Source organism: Salvelinus fontinalis, chromosome 39 (genome assembly GCF_029448725.1).
Source record: "Salvelinus fontinalis isolate EN_2023a chromosome 39, ASM2944872v1, whole genome shotgun sequence".
Classification (NCBI taxonomy): domain Eukaryota; kingdom Metazoa; phylum Chordata; class Actinopteri; order Salmoniformes; family Salmonidae; genus Salvelinus; species Salvelinus fontinalis.
In genome coordinates this window covers 14626923-14647320 of record NC_074703.1, presented here as the reverse complement: position 1 = coordinate 14647320, position 20398 = coordinate 14626923, and the positions used below count along the sequence as shown (strand labels likewise).

Here is a 20398-nt window from a genome sequence, read left to right as displayed (position 1 = left end):
TTTTTAATAGAGGCCATCACTCTTCTCACGCAATTGTGTAGCCTATAGAAATATTGGCAACATGAGCTCATGGGCTCTCATGAAGTGTTTGATTACATTTTCAATCACATTTGCATAGATGTCAGAGTGATTCGAGGGTCAATAGAGTGCTGAGTACCAGGCTGTTAGCAAGTTTGGTAGTCTACAAATGACCATCAGCAGCATCAGAGCTTGGAGAAGCCTAATTACCGTGACTAAACGGTCACATGGAATTTGACTGGTGACATGACTCATGGCCACCGGTGTGGCGGTAATACGGTCACCATAACAGCCCTAGTTGCATCCCCTTTTGCCCTCAGAACAGCCTCAATTATTCGGGACATGGACTCTACAAGGTGTCAAAAGCGTTCCACTGGGATGCTGGCCTATGTAGACTCCAATGCTTCCCACAGTTGTGTCAAGTTGGCTGGATGTCCTTTGAGTGATGGACCATTTTAGATACACACGGGAAACTTTTGAGCCTGGAAAGAAACAGCAGCGTTGCAGTTCTTGACACAAACTCTTGCGCCTGGTACCTACTACCATACTCCATTCAAAGGCACTTAAATATTTTGTGTTGCCCATTCATCCTCTGAATGACACAAACAATCCAATCCATCTCAATTGTCTCAAGGCTTGAAAATCCTTCTTTAACCTGTCTCCCCCCCATTCATCTACACTGATTGAAGTGTATTTAACAAGTGCCATCAATAAGGGATCATAGCTTTCACCTGGATTCACCTGGTCAGTCTGTCATGGAAAGAGCAGGTGTTCTTAATGTTTTGTATCGTCCGTGTTAATGGAAACCTGTAGGAGTGCATCGTTTTGCCTGAAATCGATGGTGTTTTGCCCCAGAGTTAAGGTCAATTCCATTTAAATTCCAGTCGATTTCCGAAGAATTTAAATGCAGCTGGTGAACTGGAAAAACAGAGGAAATGTCACATTGATCAATTGAACCTCAGTTAATTCCACTAGCGCTAAAAGAGTTGAAATGGAATTGACCCCTCTCTTTGGCGCCACTCTCCTCATATATCACTGATCAGTCATGAGTGCTGTTTTAGCAGGCACGCCACACAGGCATTATTACGTAAGGCTTTTTGGCAAGGGTGTATATCTACTCTGAAGGGCCAATGGGGGATGAGGTGGGATGAGTGATTGACATCCCAGCGTGTGGCCCTGACGCACACACACACACACACACACACACACAGTTTCCACAGTGAGCAGATAGATCAAAGACTGCCTCCTACTGGTTGGCTGGTACAGTGTGATCTGAATGGCCAGATGCCACACAGGCACACATACACACACACACACGAATACAAACACATATCGACACACACACACACACGTCTCACACACAGTTCAGATGAGTGTAAAGCCACTGGCTGTTTCCGTACTGTCTACTCTTCCTGTTTGCAGGAGAGTCTCAGAGCCTGTCCAGCACATTGCTCAGAGGACGGGTTTATGAGACATCTATCAGTCTGGATGTCTTTAAAAGACTCCTTCCTTCCCCAACTTGTCCTTTGTGTCTAGCTCATCCATTCTATATATATATGTGTGTGTGTGTGTGTGTGTGTGTGTGTGTGTGTGTGTGTGTGTGTGTGTGTGTGTGTGTGTGTGTGTGTGTGTGTGTGTGTGTGTGTGTGTGTGTGTGTGTGTGTGTGTGTGTGTGTGTGTGTGTGTGTGTGTGTGTGTGTGTGTGTGTGTGTGTGTGTCCAGTTCCTTTCTGGCTCTTTACCTCTCCTACGAGGTGGTTCTTCTCCATGGTTGTGGTGTTGATGTGAGGTTTATCAGAGACGACAGGCTGATTCTCAGAGCATATCCTTGGTGCTCTCTCTGTCAGTCCTAGCCCTGAGAGGTATGATAGGATTCCTTCACACTGTCCGCCTACGGTTCGCTGAAGTTCAGTCAAACCTCAGACTGCTGATACATTGAGTTGGAACAATAACCCTGGCACCGTCCCAGCTTCTCTGTGGTGCTAGTGCAGTCCAGACCAGGGAGCTTCATCCACTGCAGGCTGTGTGATTGGCGGCAGCACTAACCTCAAAGCCATTACTGGGAATAAAGGCCTGCAGTTCTCAACCCCTCTCACCCTAGGCTCTGTGTGTGTGTGTGTGTGTGTGTGTGTGTGTGTGTGTGTGTGTGTGTGTGTGTGTGTGTGTGTGTGTGTGTGTGTGAGACAGAACACAGACAGACTAAATATGTTAAAGGGACCATAATGAATGAGAGCAGTCTGTGTTATTGTGAGAGATGAGGAAGCTGCAGGCATGTTCTGTTCTCCACTGTCACACAAGCCTTCTAGAGCATCAGCGTTTCTGTCAGATGTTTAGAAATGGGCCCCAAACTTTGGGCTGAAACATTTCCCTTTATATTGACAGCTGGAAAATGAAACCTCTGCAGTGATTTCATTTTGATTTTGGGAGAAGTCATGCATAATTAAGTCCTGTGGAACAGCCTGACAGGCTGTGGCAGTAAGTTTCTGAATTCTCCCTCCTGTACTGTATTAAGTCACATGTCATCTAAGGATTTCAGCACACTGTGCTTCAACCTCTCTGTGACAGGTGATCCATCAAACCCATTTATCAGCCCCAGTCTTGTCTTCTCATGAGAAGAGGAAGGCGAACTGCAGTGATGGCAAAATCCTAACTGTGGTGCGGGTTGACATTGGCTTGCAGCCTAGGGTTCTGGAGAGGATTGTACATTTAATGCATAATGTTCTTGCAGTAATCCCAAGATCACTGAAAAAACACATTCTTTAAGAAACAACACAGTTATTGGTATTATTCCCAACATTATTATTCCAAACATGTTACTTTGAAATGTTTGGGTGGGTTCTCACAAATCTAACTTTAAGACATTCTCGGAAATCAAAGTACAACTCTTTTGGAATGCATTCCATGGACAGTTGTTTGTTGAATAAACCATCACACACTTCCACTTATTTATAAAGAATGTAAGATGCCTGTAAAGATTTGTCCTTCAAATGCAGTCATGCTGTCTCCACCCAGGGGCTTTACTGCTGAGCCTACCCAGGCTGATCAACTAGCTCCCTGCAAAATGGATACAAATTGAACAAAATCAATTACTCTTGGTTTTTCACAAATCATTCCACAACACGCCCTGTAATCTCTTTCCAATGTAATATTCAGCAAAGGAAAGCTGAAATCGATGGCATGAAAATCAGCAGGAATGGAGGCTCAGAGAGATAGAGATTTTTAAGGCGGGCGGGCGACGTGTGGTAATCTGAATTAGAAGACACCGCAAAGAGAGGCTGTCTGACCCATAGAGATCCTATTATATTAAGATATAATTCTGTGGTCTGACCACTTTCAGACCACTGATCTAGAGACAGTATTGAGGTGGTGGAAGATGATCTGAATGGAAGAGGCTGTCTGCCAGATCACTGATCTAGAATCAGAGTGAAATAGTATTCAAAGCATTCATGCTCTGTAAAGGCCGCCTGCCTTCCATCTGAGAAAATTAAATGTATCACAGCTTGAAAGCAGCAGTCCCTGGCCATTTCCTGGGCTTCTCTCTACCCTGGAGCAAACCTAGTGTAATGTACCACTGCTGTGTGGCAAACTGTATCATCACAGAGAGCCAGGAGCAGTGTCTCTGCCTCGCCTTGACCACCCAGGGAACTCCTCACATCTACTGTGGGCCCTGGGTTTCAAACAGTAGGATCTCACTACTGTAGGAGGCCGTGTTGTTTGTAATGAACTGACAGACAGAGTAGATATGAGTAGAGAGGCTTCTGTACAGTCGTGGATATAAGTGTTCCTTTCCTCCTTCAGCCTTTAAAGAACTGTAAATGAGTTTTTACAAAGGGGCAGGTGTTTTGAACAGAATTATTTCTCGTCTGTCACGGCAGACGAGAAATGTCACGGCACATCAACAGCTCGCTTCAAACTCTTCTACTAAATGATGCCTCTGATTTAGTCTCAGCTAAATGTGTCTAACTTGCCAGTGATCTCATATGAACAGCATATTTCACTCATGTAAACAAGCTTACAGGCAGAGTTTGACTGATTGACCAATTTGGCTTTGAATGCGAATTCGTTTTTTTCCCTCATCAGATGTCATTTTGCAGGGCCAGTGGCTAAGATGACTTTACTGATATAAAGTAGAAGTGATTTGTGCACTCGTTACTTTCATGTACACTCAGACACACACGCTGTCAGCTGATTCGCTGATACATTTTGCGTTTCAATCATTCTCTCTCGCTCTCTTTCACTCTCCCCTCTCTATTGCCCCTATCAAGAGTATTCACTCGGTCTCCATTTCTGTTACATCACAGACAGTCACATCTTTTAACTTCAGTCAGACACCCACAGCAGTCTCTGACCCCCACCCCTTTATCCAGATCTGTCTGAATACTGGCTCATTTTAGCATATCTATGCTGAAAGAAAACAGAGAAAATGGCTGCTATTTTGAAGCCTGATAATAATCTGTGTCGCTATTTTAAGACCCAAGTGCCTGGGGTTGGAGGGACGGCTGACGATGAAGGTTGCTGATGTCATCAGTGTTGCCGGGCAACCAGAATATTTCCAGTTGGCAGGGTTTGGCTCACCAGGGTGAAGTGGCTGATGGGAGGCAGCAACAAGAGACGCAGGGAGGGCAGGCGGCTGGGTCTCTGCCCCCCCTCTGTCCAGCCCCTGTAGCCCAAGCTCCAGCTAAAGGCTCTTTCCTTTAAAGCTCTGTCTCAGTACGAAGGTTCATTGTAACATGGTGGTGAAATGTGTCTAGGAGCAGTACACGAGACGTCTGTTCTCTGATAGGAAGAGAGGTAATCATCACACAGAGATGAGGAACAGAAGCTGAACAATTAAGGACTAGACTGTGATATTACGCAAATGGGTGCATAATGAATTGCAATTAAATAAACCTTTGTGAGGTTATAAATTAAAGTGCAATTAGAAACAGGATCCTACGTTTTGCAGCAAATGAGGTTTAGAAATAATGACTTTGCTTTACAACTACGGTGTTTCTTTCTTGATCTCATTCTGACTGTAGAGTTAGAGAGTTCATTCTCCTGGCCCTGTGCTGCACTAGAGAGTAGCCAGTCCTGTCTGTGGGTCAATGCCACCATGTGAAGTGGCTCTGTGTGTGTTCCCACAGCCTCCTCTAAGCAGCCTCCTCACCAACATGAAAACCAGTAGCTTTGTGCTTGGCACTTGAGGCTCTAAAGTCCAACATGATTACGCCCCAGAGAGTCAGGAGGTTAAGAGGAAACCTTAACTACACAGCTTAACACTTATTATGGATGGCCACGTAACTTCACTGCGTTTCCAGTGGACGCAACCTCAAGTAACCGTATGGGACTTGGAGTTTGTTAACCTGTTTCACCTCCCAACAGGGGCTAGGTTAGTGGTAGTATCTCCTCCCACGTTATAGTCATGCTACTAAGGTAACGTACAGCTATGGTGTAATGGACACGTACTTGGTCCTCTTATCTAACGCTATAAGACTACATCCCATTACCGGATAATTCAAAAGATTGCAGCCAAATAAAAATACCTAGTGTGTCCTTTGTTTACCCTACTACCCAGATACACATTACATACACAGTCTATTTTCAGATGAAAGCTCTTCCTTTGGCCAACCTTTCCTTGTTTTCTGTACCCACCTGTGGATTTGCGTGGCGTGTCACACCTAGCATGTCACTCATTACCATATGGCTCCCGTCCCACAGACTGGCTCATTAAGAGGTTCCTGGCTCGTGGTGGGCGAGGCCGCGAGCGTAATAACAGCCTGGCTCTCCTCTGAGACACTGTGTGTTAGCCTCTCACTAGAGGCTGCTAGTGTCATTGGCTCCTCAAGCAGAGTGGTTTTCTGTCGGCTGTTAGCTAGCTGTGCCTTGTTTAAACTCCATAGGCCGTAAAGCTGGTGTTTCTTATTACAGAGGTCATTTTGTAATGAGAAAATGTGTATGCATGAACATTCCACTGTGGGTTTGAGGGAGAGGAATTTGAGATTCTATTAGAGCAGGTGTGACGGCAGTTTCCCCTTCTACTCCTCTACCTGTTCATCTGCGTACGTAAGTTTGTGCATGTCTGTCACATGCTGTGTGATCCAGAGCTGAGCAGCAGCTGTGACCTCCATGGAGGTTTTCTCCCTCCCTCCCAGGTACAGTTACTCCAACCAGAAGGGCTTATTAACCAGAAGTGCTGTAGCTCTGCCCCAGTCTGGCACCTCAGCTCACTGCTTGCTGGGAGGTTGTCAGACTGTCTGGACAGGACTCGATGGGCTCTTATTGAAGCTCTAAAACAGATATGCTAATGTTCTGTAAGAGTGGTAAGGCGTGGACCTTTCCTCTGATTCTGTCTGGGACACACCTGTCAAGCCAGGGCCTGAGAAAGTTACTCTACATTTAAGCAATAAGGCCTGAGGGGGTGTGGTATATGGCCAGTATACCACGGCTAAGGGCTGTTCTTAGGTGCCTGGATACAGCCCTTAGCCCTGGTATATTGGTCATATCCCACAAACCACTGAGGTGCCTTTGTTATTATGATATTTCTTTTTTTGTCCCCAATTTTTGATCTTGTCCCATCGCTGCAACTCCCCAGTGAGCTCGGGAGAGGAGAAGGTGGAGTCATGCGTCCTCCGAAACATGACCCGCCCATCCGCTCTCCTTAACATTCGCCAGCTTAACCCGGAAGCCAGCCGCACCAATGTGTTGGAGGAAACACCGCTCAGCCCGCTGCGCCACTCGGGAGGCTGGACATTATTGTTGTTAGAAACTGTTTACCAATGTAATTAGAACCGTAAACAAGTAATTGTGCACCATACATGGCAATATACTCAAACTAACCAGTTTATAATATACTCTGATCCAAAATAGAACAGAATACATTAAATTACCACATAGCGTGTGTGTGTGTGTGTGTGTGTGTGTGTGTGTGTGTGTGTGTGTGTGTGTGTGTGTGTGTGTGTGTGTGTGTGTGTGTGTGTGTGTGTGTGTGTGTGTGTGTGTGTGTGTGTACCAGTCAAAAGTTTGGACACACCTACTCAATCCAGGGTTTTCTTTCTACTGGTCTATTGGTTCAGACAGGTCAGTAGAGAGATGAGAGGTAGGACAGTGCTGCAGGAATGTTTGCTATCTCCTCTCTCTCTCTTAGCTCTGCCCCAGTAGGGATCTGCTGACCTTGGGCCTGCTGTCCCAAGGTCGTACACAGTCATCCTCTGACGGTCATCACCAGGACAACCCAAAGTTACCCCAGCAACCGCACATCGGGACAACCCAATCCCCCCGCTCTCTCCACACACAGACGCAGGCACACACACACACACACACACACACACACACACACACACACACACACACACACACACACACACACACACACACACACACACACACACACACACACACACACACACACACACACACACACACACACACACACACACACACACACACACAGTCTGCCCCCTGAGATCTGACACCTGACATGTGAGAAGGGTCAGATGTAGGACAGGAATGGCCAGATAATTGTCTGACTTAATATTCTGTGTGTGTGTGTGCTTGCTTCTGTGTGTTTGTGCTTCTGTGTGCATGCGTGGTATGTGGTTGTGTAAAAGTCGATGTGAGATTACAGAGAAGAGCAAGTCAAGGTGGTTCTGGGAGTGGATTCATGAGTGTTTATATGTCAGAGATCCCAAAACAAAGATAAAGGATTTGTGTGTGTCTGTACAGACAGACCAGTGATGACACTTGGCTTTTAGACGGCACCCTGTTATGAAAGGGCACAATGCTACCTCCCCTCCTCTCCCCTTACCTCCCCTTCTCTCCTCTCCTCTCCCACCCACTGCATGGCCTCACAGTGTCCCTTAATTCATCACTCTCAAACAGCCTCTCACCACCACAGACCCAACAGATCCGTCTGTCTGGAGAAGATGGATTTGCTTGCGTACTGATATCTGACCACTGAGATAGAGAGAGCGAGACCTCACCTCTTTCATCCCTCGTCCATGTCTAAACCTGTTTTCACACTGATTTCCTCTCAGTATCCCTCTCTCTGGTGGCCATCCGGAGCCTTGCTCAGTATAGAGATAGAGAACTAAGCAGTGCAATGGCATATTAGTAGACCTTCCTTCCACTGCCTGGAATAAAAACAACTCTGTTTTTCAAGGCCATTGCAGTATGCAGCATGTTGAGTTATTGTCCATTGGTTAGAATGGAAATGTGCCTTCTGTCTTTCTCAACACTCCCAGATACACACAGACTAGAGGTTGGAGCCGGATCCGAGGACTATCAGACCCGGATCCGAAAGGCCCGATCATAGAAAAGAAAAGGGGGACCCGGATCTGAACGGACCAAACCGCTCGGGTCCTAGGTCAGGTCCGGTTAATTCAAGTTGGGGTGGACCCGTGAAGACCTCTAACACAGACACGTTGACAGGCATAAGGTTAGCAGCAGTGAGAGCAATTGTTGGGGGTTAAGTGCCTTGCTCAAGGGCACAACGACAGGCGATTTTACATGGGATCAGACAGAGTCCAGTAGCCTTCCAATTCAGTTCCATTCCCATTTTTGTGTTGCCTGGCAGAGAGCTTGGAACCAGAAAACCTCCTGCTGTTGGTCTGCCTCTCTCACCTCTGTGCTACTGCTGCCCCTTACACATCAGGAAGAACTCAGAACAAAATGAAAGTATTCGAAACAAAGATCAAAGATTGGTTAACAATCAATTAATAAAGCACTGTAGATCTATATTTTTCCCATGGAATTGGATAGTGGTGCAGGTGGCCTTTAAAAACCCAGAGATGTTCCAAGGTGTTTTATTCTGTGTGCTCTAGTATCCACTAACAGCCCAAATGTACCTGGTTATGTAAGTAAACCATTAAGCCCTGGGCATTGTTTTCCTTCTAAGTGTTTAATCGGCAAGCGCAATTATACCGGGCCATTATATTGGTTGTCTGTGCTCATCTCTGTTCCGGCTTTAATTGCTGTCTGAAATCTACGCCGCAATTACAACGACTGCAGCTAACAGCGTGATTTTAAACACGACGCTGCTGCCACAGATCAGTGGGTTTATTGTGTAGTCCTCACATGTTCCCATTTAGAGAGGTCTGTCACGGTCTACATGTGTTGCTAGAATCTGCCGTTTCTGCATTGATCTATATGTGGGCTGAGCAGACACACACAGCTACTCTGCACGGGTTTATTGATATCTATCCACATATATATAACATGTGTAAACAGAGCTGTAAACAAAAGGCAGGCCTACTACACCATGTCATCTCCCTGCTTCCACACTCGAGGAGGAAGCAGAACAGTGGCTGGTTTGTTGTCATTGGTCACTGAGGTGGCTGAGGCCACCGGCTGATAGGCCCTGAATTTTGACCAGGTATGTGAGACGGGGGCAGACATAGGTCAACCTTCTGTGTCTCCTATTGGGGGAGACCTCAGCGTTGGCCGTCAGTGTTGGCCGGAGGTAGAAGGGCTTTGAAGTCTACAGGGAGGGATTAACCTGCTGATGATTAATGAGCCCTGAGAGGTTAGAGGGCACTGCCCTGGTGGCTAGAGGAGGAGGATTCATTTATCCCCCTCCATTGATCTGGGATGTTCTGCGACGTCTCCATCACAGTCAAAACCCCCCCTCCAAGCAAAGAATGCCTTATGATATGGATAGAAGCTTAGTCCAAAAAGGTAGCTAAGAAAGTGAAGTAGGTTCAAATCAAATCAAATGTTAGAGTTAGAGTGCTCTCACATTCAGGTATCTCCATGACAACAGGATACAATGATGAGGATATAGCAAGAAAACTATTTGCGGTGGCGACAATTGGTCATATTCTCTTCTCCTATCCTCCATCAGAGCCTCCCCTGTGTGATGTATCACCTCTCTGATTGTTCTGCTGTATTTAGGTTGGAACCAGGGCTGTAGTGTTGATGTGTGGGCACGTGACTGGAGACAAAATAGACAGAGATATCTCAGTGTAGAGTGGAGGTTTGTTGTGAGTCAGAGAGCCCATAGGAGCTGTCATAGTTCTGGTAATGTAGGTTAACTCTGCTCACAGAAAGAACACAGGGCTCAACCACAGCTTTGATGACATGCCTGCCAATCACAAACCATTTTATTTCTAGTCATGCATGAAACTGACTTTTATTCCACTCAAAAGTATGAATAATTTGTTCCCTTTTGCACATTCTGTAAAACTTTTTATGGTTGTGTGGGAAAAAGTTGAAAGTCTGACGTTACATTGATCTTTGAGTACAATGCGCATGCATGCGTGCATGTTTCTATGTGTGTGTGTGTACGCACGTGTGAATGTGTGTTTATGAAGTGCATGTGAGTAGTGCGGAAGTTGCATGAGTTGTGGTAGTAAAAGTGTAAAGTCTTAATGATCTCACCCTGTATGCCCTCTGTCCTCTTTCTCCCTCTCCTTTCATCAGAGAGTGGCTCAGCCATCACATCCTCCTGTATTGGCCTGGGAAACTCCCTGTCTCCCCCTGCTGGTCAGGCTGGCAAACCCGTTCCAGGATACAATGGTGAGAACTAACCTGTCTCTTTTCATTAGAGCAGAACTATCCAGGGGTGTCATGCACCCCAAATGCACCCCAAAAGTCTGAGGAGGCACAAAGTACGTGAGGATGGCTGAGGGGTGGTCCTGAGGGGTGCTAGGACCCCTATCCGGAAGTTGGAGAATTTAGCATTTTTCTAACACCTGAAACAGCTTTTTCCTGCAATCTAGCCATAATCGTTATGCTTAATGTTATGTAAAGTGTATATTTTCCTGCATATCTAAGCAGAAAACCTCTTAAGCTGTCTGTATCCTCCTGACTGGTGGTTATAAAAAAAAAAAAAAAATCTAAATATGCTTATCTGCATCTCTGCTAAAATCTGGGTAAATGATTGAAAGGAATGTGAATCTTATTCAGTAAATTAATAATGGCTTGTTTTTCTAAAGTCTACCAACCTTGCCAGCAGGCATACAGCTAAGGTACACTATATATACAAAAGTATGCGTACACCCCTTCAAATTAGTGGATTCAGCTTATTTCAGCCACACTCGTTGCTGCTAGGTATATAAAATTGAGCACACAGGCGTGCAATCTCCACAGACAAACATTGGCAGTAGAATGGCCTTACCTGTGCCATTTTCTTTCTCTCCCCAATTTCGTGATATCCATTTGCGATCTTGTCTTATTGCTGCAACTCCCCAACGGGCTCAGGAGAGGCGATGGTCAAGTAATGCGTTCTCCGAAACATGACCCGCCAAACTGTGTTTCTTAACACCCACCCGCTTAACCCGGAAGCCAGCCGCACCAATGTGTCGGAGGAAACACTGTTCAACTGGCGACTGAAGTCAGCCTGCAGGCGCCCGGCCCGCCCTCAAGGAGTCGCTAGAGTGCGATGAGCCAAGTAAAGACCCCTGGTGAAACCCTCCCCTAACCCGGACAACACTGGGCCAATTGTGCGCCACCCTATGGGACTCCCGATCACGGACGGTTGTGACACAGCCGAGGTCCATACAGAAATGGTTTGTCGAGATTGGTGTGAAAGAACTTGACTGGCCTGCAGACAGCCCTGACCTCAACCCCATCAAACACCTTTGGGATGAATTGGAACGCTGACTGCGAGCCAGGCCTACTCGCCCACAGCCACTGGATGTCATAAGGTGAATGCACCAATTTGTAAGTCGCTCTGGATAAGAGCGTCTGCTAAATGACTTAAATGTAAATGTAAATGTTGTGTCGAACCCGTGTCTGTAGTGACTCCTCAAGCAATGCAATGCAGTGTCTTAGACCGCTGCACCACTCGGGAGGCCTGAGCTCAGTGACTTTCAACGTGGCACCGTCATAGGATGCCACCTTTCTAACAAGTCACTTCGTCAAGTTTCTGCTCTGCTAGAGCTGCCCCGGTCAACTGTAAGTTCTGTTATTGTGAAATGGAAACGTCTAGGAGCAACAAACTTCAGCCCTGAAGTAGTAGGCCACACAAGCTGACAGAACGGGACCGCCAAGTGCTGAGGCGCGTAGCGCATAAGAATCATCGGTCCTCACTTGCAACACTCACTACCGAGTTCCAACCTGCCTCTGGAAGCAACGTCAGCACAATAACTGTTTGTTGGGAGCTTCATGAAATGGGTTTCCATGGCCGAGCAGCCACACACAAGCCTAAGATCACCATACGCAATGCCAAGCGTCGGGCTGGAGTGATGTAAAGCTCGCCGCCATTGGACTCGAGAGCATTGGAAACGCGTTCTCTGGAGTGATGAATCGCGCTTGGCGGATGCCAGGAGAAATCTACCTGCCCGAATGCATAGTGCAAACTGTAAAGTTTGGTGGAGAAGGAATAATGGTCTGGGGCAGTTTTTCATGGTTCGGGCTAGGCCCCTTAGTTCCAGTGAAGGGAAATCTTAACGCTGTAGCATACAATGACATTCTAGACCAGGGGTGTCAAACTCATTCCACGGAGGGCCTAGTGTCTGCAGGTTTTTGGTTTTTCCTTTCAATAAACCCCTAGACAACCAGGTGTGGGGAGTTCCTAACTAATTAGTGATGTTAATTCATCAATCAAGTATAAGGGAGGAGCGAAAACCCGCAGACACTCGGCCCCCCGTGGAATGAGTTTGACACCTGTGTTCTAGACAATTCTGTGCTTCTAACTTTATAGCAACAGTTTGGGGAAGGCCCTCTCCTGTTTCAGCATGACAATGCACCCGTGCACAAAGCGAGGTCCATACAGAAATGGTTTGTCGAGATTGGTGTGAAAGAACTTGACTGGCCTGCAGACAGCCCTGACCTCAACCCCATCAAACACCTTTGGGATGAATTGGAACGCTGACTGCGAGCCAGGCCTACTCGCCCAACATCAGTGCCCGACCTCACTAATGTTCTTGTGGCTGAATTAAAGCAAGTTCCCACAGCAATGTTCCAACATCTAGTGGACAGCCTTCCCAGAAGTTTGGAGGCTGTTGTAGCATATTAACCTGTCTAGGATCAGCGTGGCGCTAGCGGCACACCCCCCCCCCCCCCCACTGAAAAACCAGTGCCGCGAAATTCAAAAAAAATATTTTTTTAAAATATTTAACTTTCACACATTAAGGTCCAATACAGCTAATGAAAGAAAGACACAGATCTTATGAATCCAGTCAACATTTCCGATTTTTAAAATGTTTTACAGGGAAGACACAATATGTAAAGATGTACATCTATTACCTAAAAACACATTAGCATAATCCACCATCTTTTATTTGTCCACCAACACCAGTAGCCATCACCAATTCGGCTAAACTAAGATATTTATAGCCCCTAACCAACAAAAAAACTCATTAGATGACAGTCTGATAACATATTTATGGTATGGGATAGGTTTTGTTAGAAAAAAGTGCATATTTCAGGTATATGGCATAGTTTACAATTGCACCCACCATCACAAATGGACTAGAATAATTACAATGAGCAACGTGTTTACCTAACTACTAATCATCAAACATTTCGTAAAAATACACAGCATACACGAATCGAAAGACACAGATCCTGTGAATACAGACAATATTTCAGATTTTCTAAGTGTCTTACAGCGAAAACACAATAAATCGTTATATTAGCTTAGCACATAGCAATTAGCAGCCCAGCATTGATTCTAGCCAAAGTGAGCGATAAAAGTCAACATCGCCAAAAGATATTAATTTTTTCACTAACCTTCTCAGAATTCTTCCGATGACACTCCTGTAACATCACATTACAACATGCATATACAGTTTGATCGAAAATGTTTATATTTAGCCACCAAAATCATGGTTAGACAATGTGAAATGTAACTCGGCTGGTCAGAATTTGTCCTTGCGCCACTTAGACAGTGATCTACTCTTATACATAAATACTCATAAACGTGACTAAAAAATATAGGGTGGACAGGGATTGATAGACAATTTAATTCTTAATACAATTGCGTTATTACATTTTTTAATTTATCCTTACTTTTCAATACAGTTTGCGCCAAGCGAAGCTACGTCAAAAAACATGGCGTCCTAAGCCACTAAAATGTTTCGACAGAAACACGATTTATCATAATAAAAATGTCCTACCTTGAGCTGTTCTTCCATCAGTATCTTGGGCAAAGGATCCTTTCTTGGGAGAAATCGTCTTTTGGTGGAAAGCTGTCCTCTTGCCATGTGGAAATGTCAACTACGTTCGGGATGAACTGAAAAGCGTGCCCAACTTTTCACATCGTTGCAAAAATAAATGTCCCAAAATCGCACTAAACGGATATAAATTGCTATAAAACGCTTTAAATTAACTACTTTGTGATGTTTGTAACTCCTATAACGAGTGAAAAGATGACCGGAGAAATATAACAGGCTAAACTAACGCTTGGAACAGGAGAGGGTCGGTGTCTTCCACGCGCGTTACGCAGCAAGAAAAGACTTGCTAGCTAAAGGTTTTTTTCATTTGTAGGGCCTGTGAACGAGCAATCGAGCCCGTTGGAATCGTCATCACGTAAAGGCATCCAGGGGAAGACGTAAGAAGTGTCCGTATAGTCATAGCAACGACAGTGCCCTTTTAACTGACTTCAGAAAAGTGCCCAACATTTCTCAAATCTGACTCCATGTCAGGGAAATTGCTGTAGAATGGGCTCTGTTCCACTTAGAGACAAAATTTCAACTCCTATAGAAACTATAGACTGTTTTCTATCCAATAATAATAATAATATGCATATTGTACGATCAAGGATTTTGTGGGAAGCCGTTTAAAAAATTAGCCACATTAGCATAAATAGTCTAAACAGCGCCCCCATCCCCAACAGGTTAATGCCCATGATTTTGGAATGAGATGTTCGATGAGCAGATGTCCACATACTTGGTCATGTAGTGTTGATAGACAAACTAGCTAACTTGATTGATAGCCTGAAATGGCTTCTTAGTAGCTAGTTGGGAGATTGGGAACCTATCTAGGCTAGCTAAAGCCAACTTCATAACATTTCTAGGTGGCTAGTAGTATTCCAGAGAAACAACAACAAAACTTTTACAAAAACAAAATATGTATTTTTTTAAACAGAACAAATATGAGGGGGCACGTGCCCCCTATGGGCATGACGCCTCTGGAACTATCCCAAATGTTCTGAAATGACTCAATTTACCTGACCAGTATGCAGAGAGAGACACTGCTTTTCAGGCTCTGTAACTGTAATCAGCAAAAAAGGTATTAATGTCACACTGTGATTCTTTTAATATGGGCATGTGTGAGAGGAGTCCAGGCATATTGGCTTGGGGAAAGAAAAAACACACACCATCAATACATAGGTTGAACTTCAGAGCAACCCACATTTCGACATCCCACATTGCCCACTGCTGAAATATAAGCCTTATAAATCAGATTTCTATGCACCTCTCTCTTCTCTAGTCACAGTGATCGACGATGATATGCAGGAGGTGACGCCAAGGACCCTGGGAAATATTGTGGTGAGGTAAGCCAGCCGCATGGTCATGGCCACACCTCTGTGAGCAGCTAAGTCATTCTGTTATACTGCCTCTGTCACCTGGAGTAGCAAACCTTTCTGTCTCTGCATCAAGGATAAACACACAGGGAGATAGACTCACACACACACACACACACACACACACACACACACACACACACACACACACACACAGACTGTCACTTTTAGAAACTCGAGCACAGTAAAATAAGTCCTGTTTTATATCTGTTCAGATAGGAGGGTGGAATTGTTTTATGGAAATAATTTACTTTGAAACGATCATACGAAACATTTTTACATCACCCAGGGCTACATGCAGCACAACCGTCTCCATACAGACAGGTCTCCACTGTAGTAGCTCCCACAGAAGGACCTGAGAGAGGTGTGTGTGTGTGTGTGTGTGTGTGTGTGTGTGTGTGTGTGTGTGTGTGTGTGTGTGTGTGTGTGTGTGTGTGTGTGTGTGTGTGTGTGTGTGTGTGTGTGTGTGTGTGTGTGTGTGTGTGTGTGTTGGGAGCTGATTGTGTGAGCCGGGTCACGGCGAGGGCACATCAGTCCTTCCTCCCCATTGTGCTCTTATCTGTGAGCCTGTTACCTGGAAATCACTCCCATCTTCCATTCGCCACCTCATTGTTATTGCGTCCACTGTTTCTGCACCAACAAGGTGGTTGGTTCTCATCAGAGAACAAATAGCCGCGACTCTTATAACCAACCCTTTTCTCTGTTTAAGAACTAACACCTTTTAGCTCTGAGGTGAATTGAGAATTGAGAATCTCTCTTCCAGAGTCAAGATGGGAGGATTCAAAAGTCTTTTCTTATAGTGCATTGTGTAAATGAATCTTAGGCATTGTTATTTCCTTTGGGTGGCGAGGATCTCATGCGCGAAGAAAAAGCATTAGTGCCCTAATTTAATTTGTTTTGTTTTGTTGCTTCAAACGCTGTTTTGTGTCTGTGTGTGGAAATGCATTCAAAAAAGGGTGACAGCCTCATTAGGATATAAATGCAGGCGGTTGAACCATGGAATATTATTAGGTCTTGGTTTGTTCATTTCCTCTCCGGGCTAGAGCAATACCAGGGGTGCCCTAGATCTGGCTGCAGTCAAAGACAGACAGGGAATGCTTCTATACTCTCACCAACAGTACAGACTTTAAAATAAAATCTATTCCAATTTTGTTCAAAGGTTATTTGTTCTTGATGCAACTACAGTACACAAACATGCTGCTTTGTAAACGGGTGTGATGCAGACAGGGCTTGAACATGGATGACCCTCCTCAAGAACAGTTGGGGGTGATCGAGAGGGACCCTGGGTAAACAAAGGCTCAGATACTCAGTCACCCTATACCTGTGTGTGTGTTCACACGGAGGGTCAGGTCAGGCCCAGCAGACACTGGGCTCCATGTCTGAACCCACTAAAGGTGCAGTGTAATAGTATCCACTACCTCAGCCCCCCCAACTCTTTTATAAACCTTATAGACTGACAGGCTTATCTTTCTAATTTAGACACTTGCTAAACCCAAAGTATTTTACGGTTTTAGAAATCCTAGAGTATTTTATCTCCCCATAGAAAAACAGTGCCTCAGACATCTTGATGGCAGTGTGTGGGGGTTTATTGTGATCATGGCTTCATGGGTAAGAGAAGACAACCCTAGACCTCTGACATTAAGATGATAAAGGAGCTGTTGTTTTGTAGCGTTTGTTATTAGCTAAAGGTGTTGTTGGACGTTATTTGTAGCATCACAGAGTACAGCTCTGTCTTCCCTCTGTGCCACTGTAATAGTCCTCACCGTGATTGGCCTGGGGATCCAGCTGTCCCACGGTGTCACCTCACTCACTCCTGCTGTCTGTTGCGTGTCAGACACTAGTCTCTCTCGCCCACACACATACCCTCTCTCTCTCCTCTCCTCCAGGCTGCCACTACCACCAGGAGCAGCCTTATCTCTGTGGCAGAACCCGGAGCTTTTCAAGGAGCTCTACTTCACCAAGTTCCCTGTAAGTGATCTCACCTTAGGCTTTATTAATGTCTTAGCATCAGATAATAATTCACCACGTTACTGTGGTAGGTACTGTGAGAGAGAACGAGAGAGAGGTGTGTGTGTGTGTGTGTGTGTGTGTGTGTGTGTGTGTGTGTGTGTGTGTGTGTGTGTGTGTGTGTGTGTGTGTGTGTGTGTGTGTGTGTGTGTGTGGTGTGTTCACTGCTTTTGATTTGTCACATTCTAGATTTAAACTTTAATAACCATGTAAATCCTGGGACAGGTACGTGGATGAATTTTTTGCTGGCCAGTGATACCATCTAGTGGTTCAAAATTTTATTTTTTTATTTTTATTTTGTTGATTTTACCGTTATTTTACCAGGTAAGTTGACTGAGAACACGTTCTCATTTGCAGCAACGACCTGGGGAATAGTTACAGGGGAGAGGAGGGGGATGAATGAGCCAATTGTAAACTGGGGATTATTAGGTGACCATGATGGTTTGAGGGCCAGATTGGGAATTTAGCCAGGACACCGGGGTTAACACCCCTACTCTTACGATAAATGCCATGGGATCTTTAATGACCTCATTGAGTCAGGACACCCGTTTAACGTCCCATCCGAAAGACGGCACCCTACACAGGGCAGTGTCCCCAATCACTGCCCTGGGGCATTGGGATATTTTTTAGACCAGAGGAAAGAGTGCCTCCTACTGGCCCTCCAACACCACTTCCAGCAGCATCTGGTCTCCCATCCAGGGACTGACCAGGACCAACCCTGCTTAGCTTCAGAAGCAAGCCAGCAGTGGTATGTGTACTGTATGATTATACACTGTGTGCACAAAACATTAGGAACACCTGCTCTTTCCATGACATAGACTGACCAGGTGAATCCAGGTGAAAGCTATGATCCCTTATTGATGTCACTAAAATCCACTTCAATCAGTGTAGATGAATGGGAGGATCCAGATTAAATAATCATTTTTAAGCCTTGAGACAATTGAGACATGGATTGTGTATGTGTACCATTCAGAGGGTGAATCGGCAAGACAAAAGATTTCAGTGCCTTTGAACGGGGTATGGTAGTAGGTGCCAGGCACACCGGTTTGAGCGTGTCAAGAACTGCAATGCTGCTGGATTTTTCACGCTCAACAGTTTCCCTTTTGTATCAAGAATGGTCCACCACCCAAAGGACATCCAGCCAACTTGACACAACTGTGGGAAGCATTGGAGTCAACATGGGCCAGCATCCCTGTGGAACGCTTTTGACACCTTGTAGAGTCCATGCCCTGACGAATTTAGGCTGTTCTGAGGGCATCTCAATATTAGGAAAGTGTTCCCGATGTTTTGTACACTCAGTGTAGATAACAGAACAAAAACACTCAAAAGTGATCTACACTAGAGTGGTGATTTTATCTGAATGTCAGTCATTACCTGCTGTTTACCTTAGGGTTTCTATGACACCATGGACGCAGGCTACGTGGATGAGGAGGGTTTCCTGTACATCATGTCTCGCTCTGATGATGTCATCAACGTGGCGGGCCACAGGCTGTCGGCAGGGGCACTGGAAGAGGTATGAGCGGAGAGACTACTAGGTCCAGATTGCATGGATATGAATCTACCTGTTAACAGGTTATTCCCTTGTGTTTTGGTGTCTGTATCAGCCACACGGTAGAGACGCATAGCTAATGACTGGAGTAGAAATGTCATTAGGAAAAAAGGTTTCTCCATGTAACCTGACCAGAAATGTATTGTAACATCTCTGAGTGTTACCTAAACATCTTCAGACTGTTGCCATGGTTACTCCATGGATTTTCAGTCTGACCAAATTCACCCTAAAAAAGACTCAATAGTCTCTACAGGCCAGAATGTGGAATGAAATGCTATTTACAGTTATTTTACAGGTTGGTCTTGCTGTTGGTCCTGTTGGAGGTGGAGGTAGGGTATCCACAGGAAAGTGTTGTTAACCCGGCGCCTTTAGGGTCTTTCGCTTGTATTTTCAATCTCATTTCCTCACAATCAGCTGAAAGTGTTTGGTCTGTGGTTCGGTTAGGCTCTGCCATATTGTGCAAGTGTTTGTGACGTGTGAATTGCATCAGTATTCAATAATAAAAACCAGAAGTACAAACCGATATACAGACTCCTGTATTGAAGGTTGGGTTGATAACACTTCCCTGTCACAGGAGGTTGGTGGCACCTTAATTGGGGAGGATGGGCTTGAGGTAATGACTGGAGCGGATTTCGTGGAATGGTATAAAATACAACATACATGGTTTCCATGTGTTTGATGCCATTCCATTCACTCCGTTCCAGCCATTATTGTGATCCGTCCTCCCCTCAGCAGCCTCCACTGTTCCCTGTGGATATGTTGTATCAGATTACCTCCGACATAGGGACAAAACCGGCGGACAACAGATAAAATAAGTTCAAATGAAGTTTGTTCAACATTCTGACTTGTAATGGGACTGTTCAGGAATGCTGAGCCTACAAGTGTGTAAGTATTTCACTCTCAGATTCTGAAAGAGCCTTTGTGTGTTCCAGTCTGTCCTGCTGCATCCCGGGGTGGTGGACTGTGCTGTGGTGGGTCTGGAGGACTCCCTGAAGGGTCACGTCCCCCTGGCTCTGTGTGTTCTCAGAAACGGTAAGAGACACAGTGACCCAGAGAGATACAGGATAAAGGTCCATTTAATAGAGCAATTTGGAGATCCAACATTCCTGTGACTGTGGGGTTATAGAAAGTCAAACACCTGTGTGTGTGGGTCTGTCTTAGACCTAAAGAAGAGCCAAGGAGACGTGGTGAAGGAGATGGTGAGCCTGGTCAGAGAGACCATCGGGCCCGTGGCTGCTTTCAGGAAGGTGGTGATTGTCAGAGGTCTCCCAAAGACCCGCTCTGGGAAGATCCCCCGCTCCTCCCTGGCTAACCTGGTCAACGGGAAGCCATACACGGTAACTTACCACACATTCACCCACCATGTCAATACTGTACATG

At 45.4% G+C, this 20398-nt stretch overlaps 1 protein-coding gene across 3 annotated transcripts in view; it reads left to right on the top strand.

Annotated features, from left to right (window-relative positions):
• acss3 (acyl-CoA synthetase short chain family member 3) overlaps positions 1 to 20398 on the top strand; it is a 52362-nt gene that overhangs the window by 27747 nt on the left and 4217 nt on the right. For all 3 annotated transcript variants that reach the window (XM_055905117.1, XM_055905118.1, XM_055905119.1), the window contains 6 exons: positions 10413 to 10508; positions 15369 to 15432; positions 17349 to 17430; positions 18860 to 18982; positions 19951 to 20050; positions 20180 to 20355. In XM_055905117.1, coding sequence (XP_055761092.1) covers positions 10413 to 10508; positions 15369 to 15432; positions 17349 to 17430; positions 18860 to 18982; positions 19951 to 20050; positions 20180 to 20355 — 641 coding nt within the window. The remainder of the gene's footprint in view (positions 1 to 10412; positions 10509 to 15368; positions 15433 to 17348; positions 17431 to 18859; positions 18983 to 19950; positions 20051 to 20179; positions 20356 to 20398) is intronic.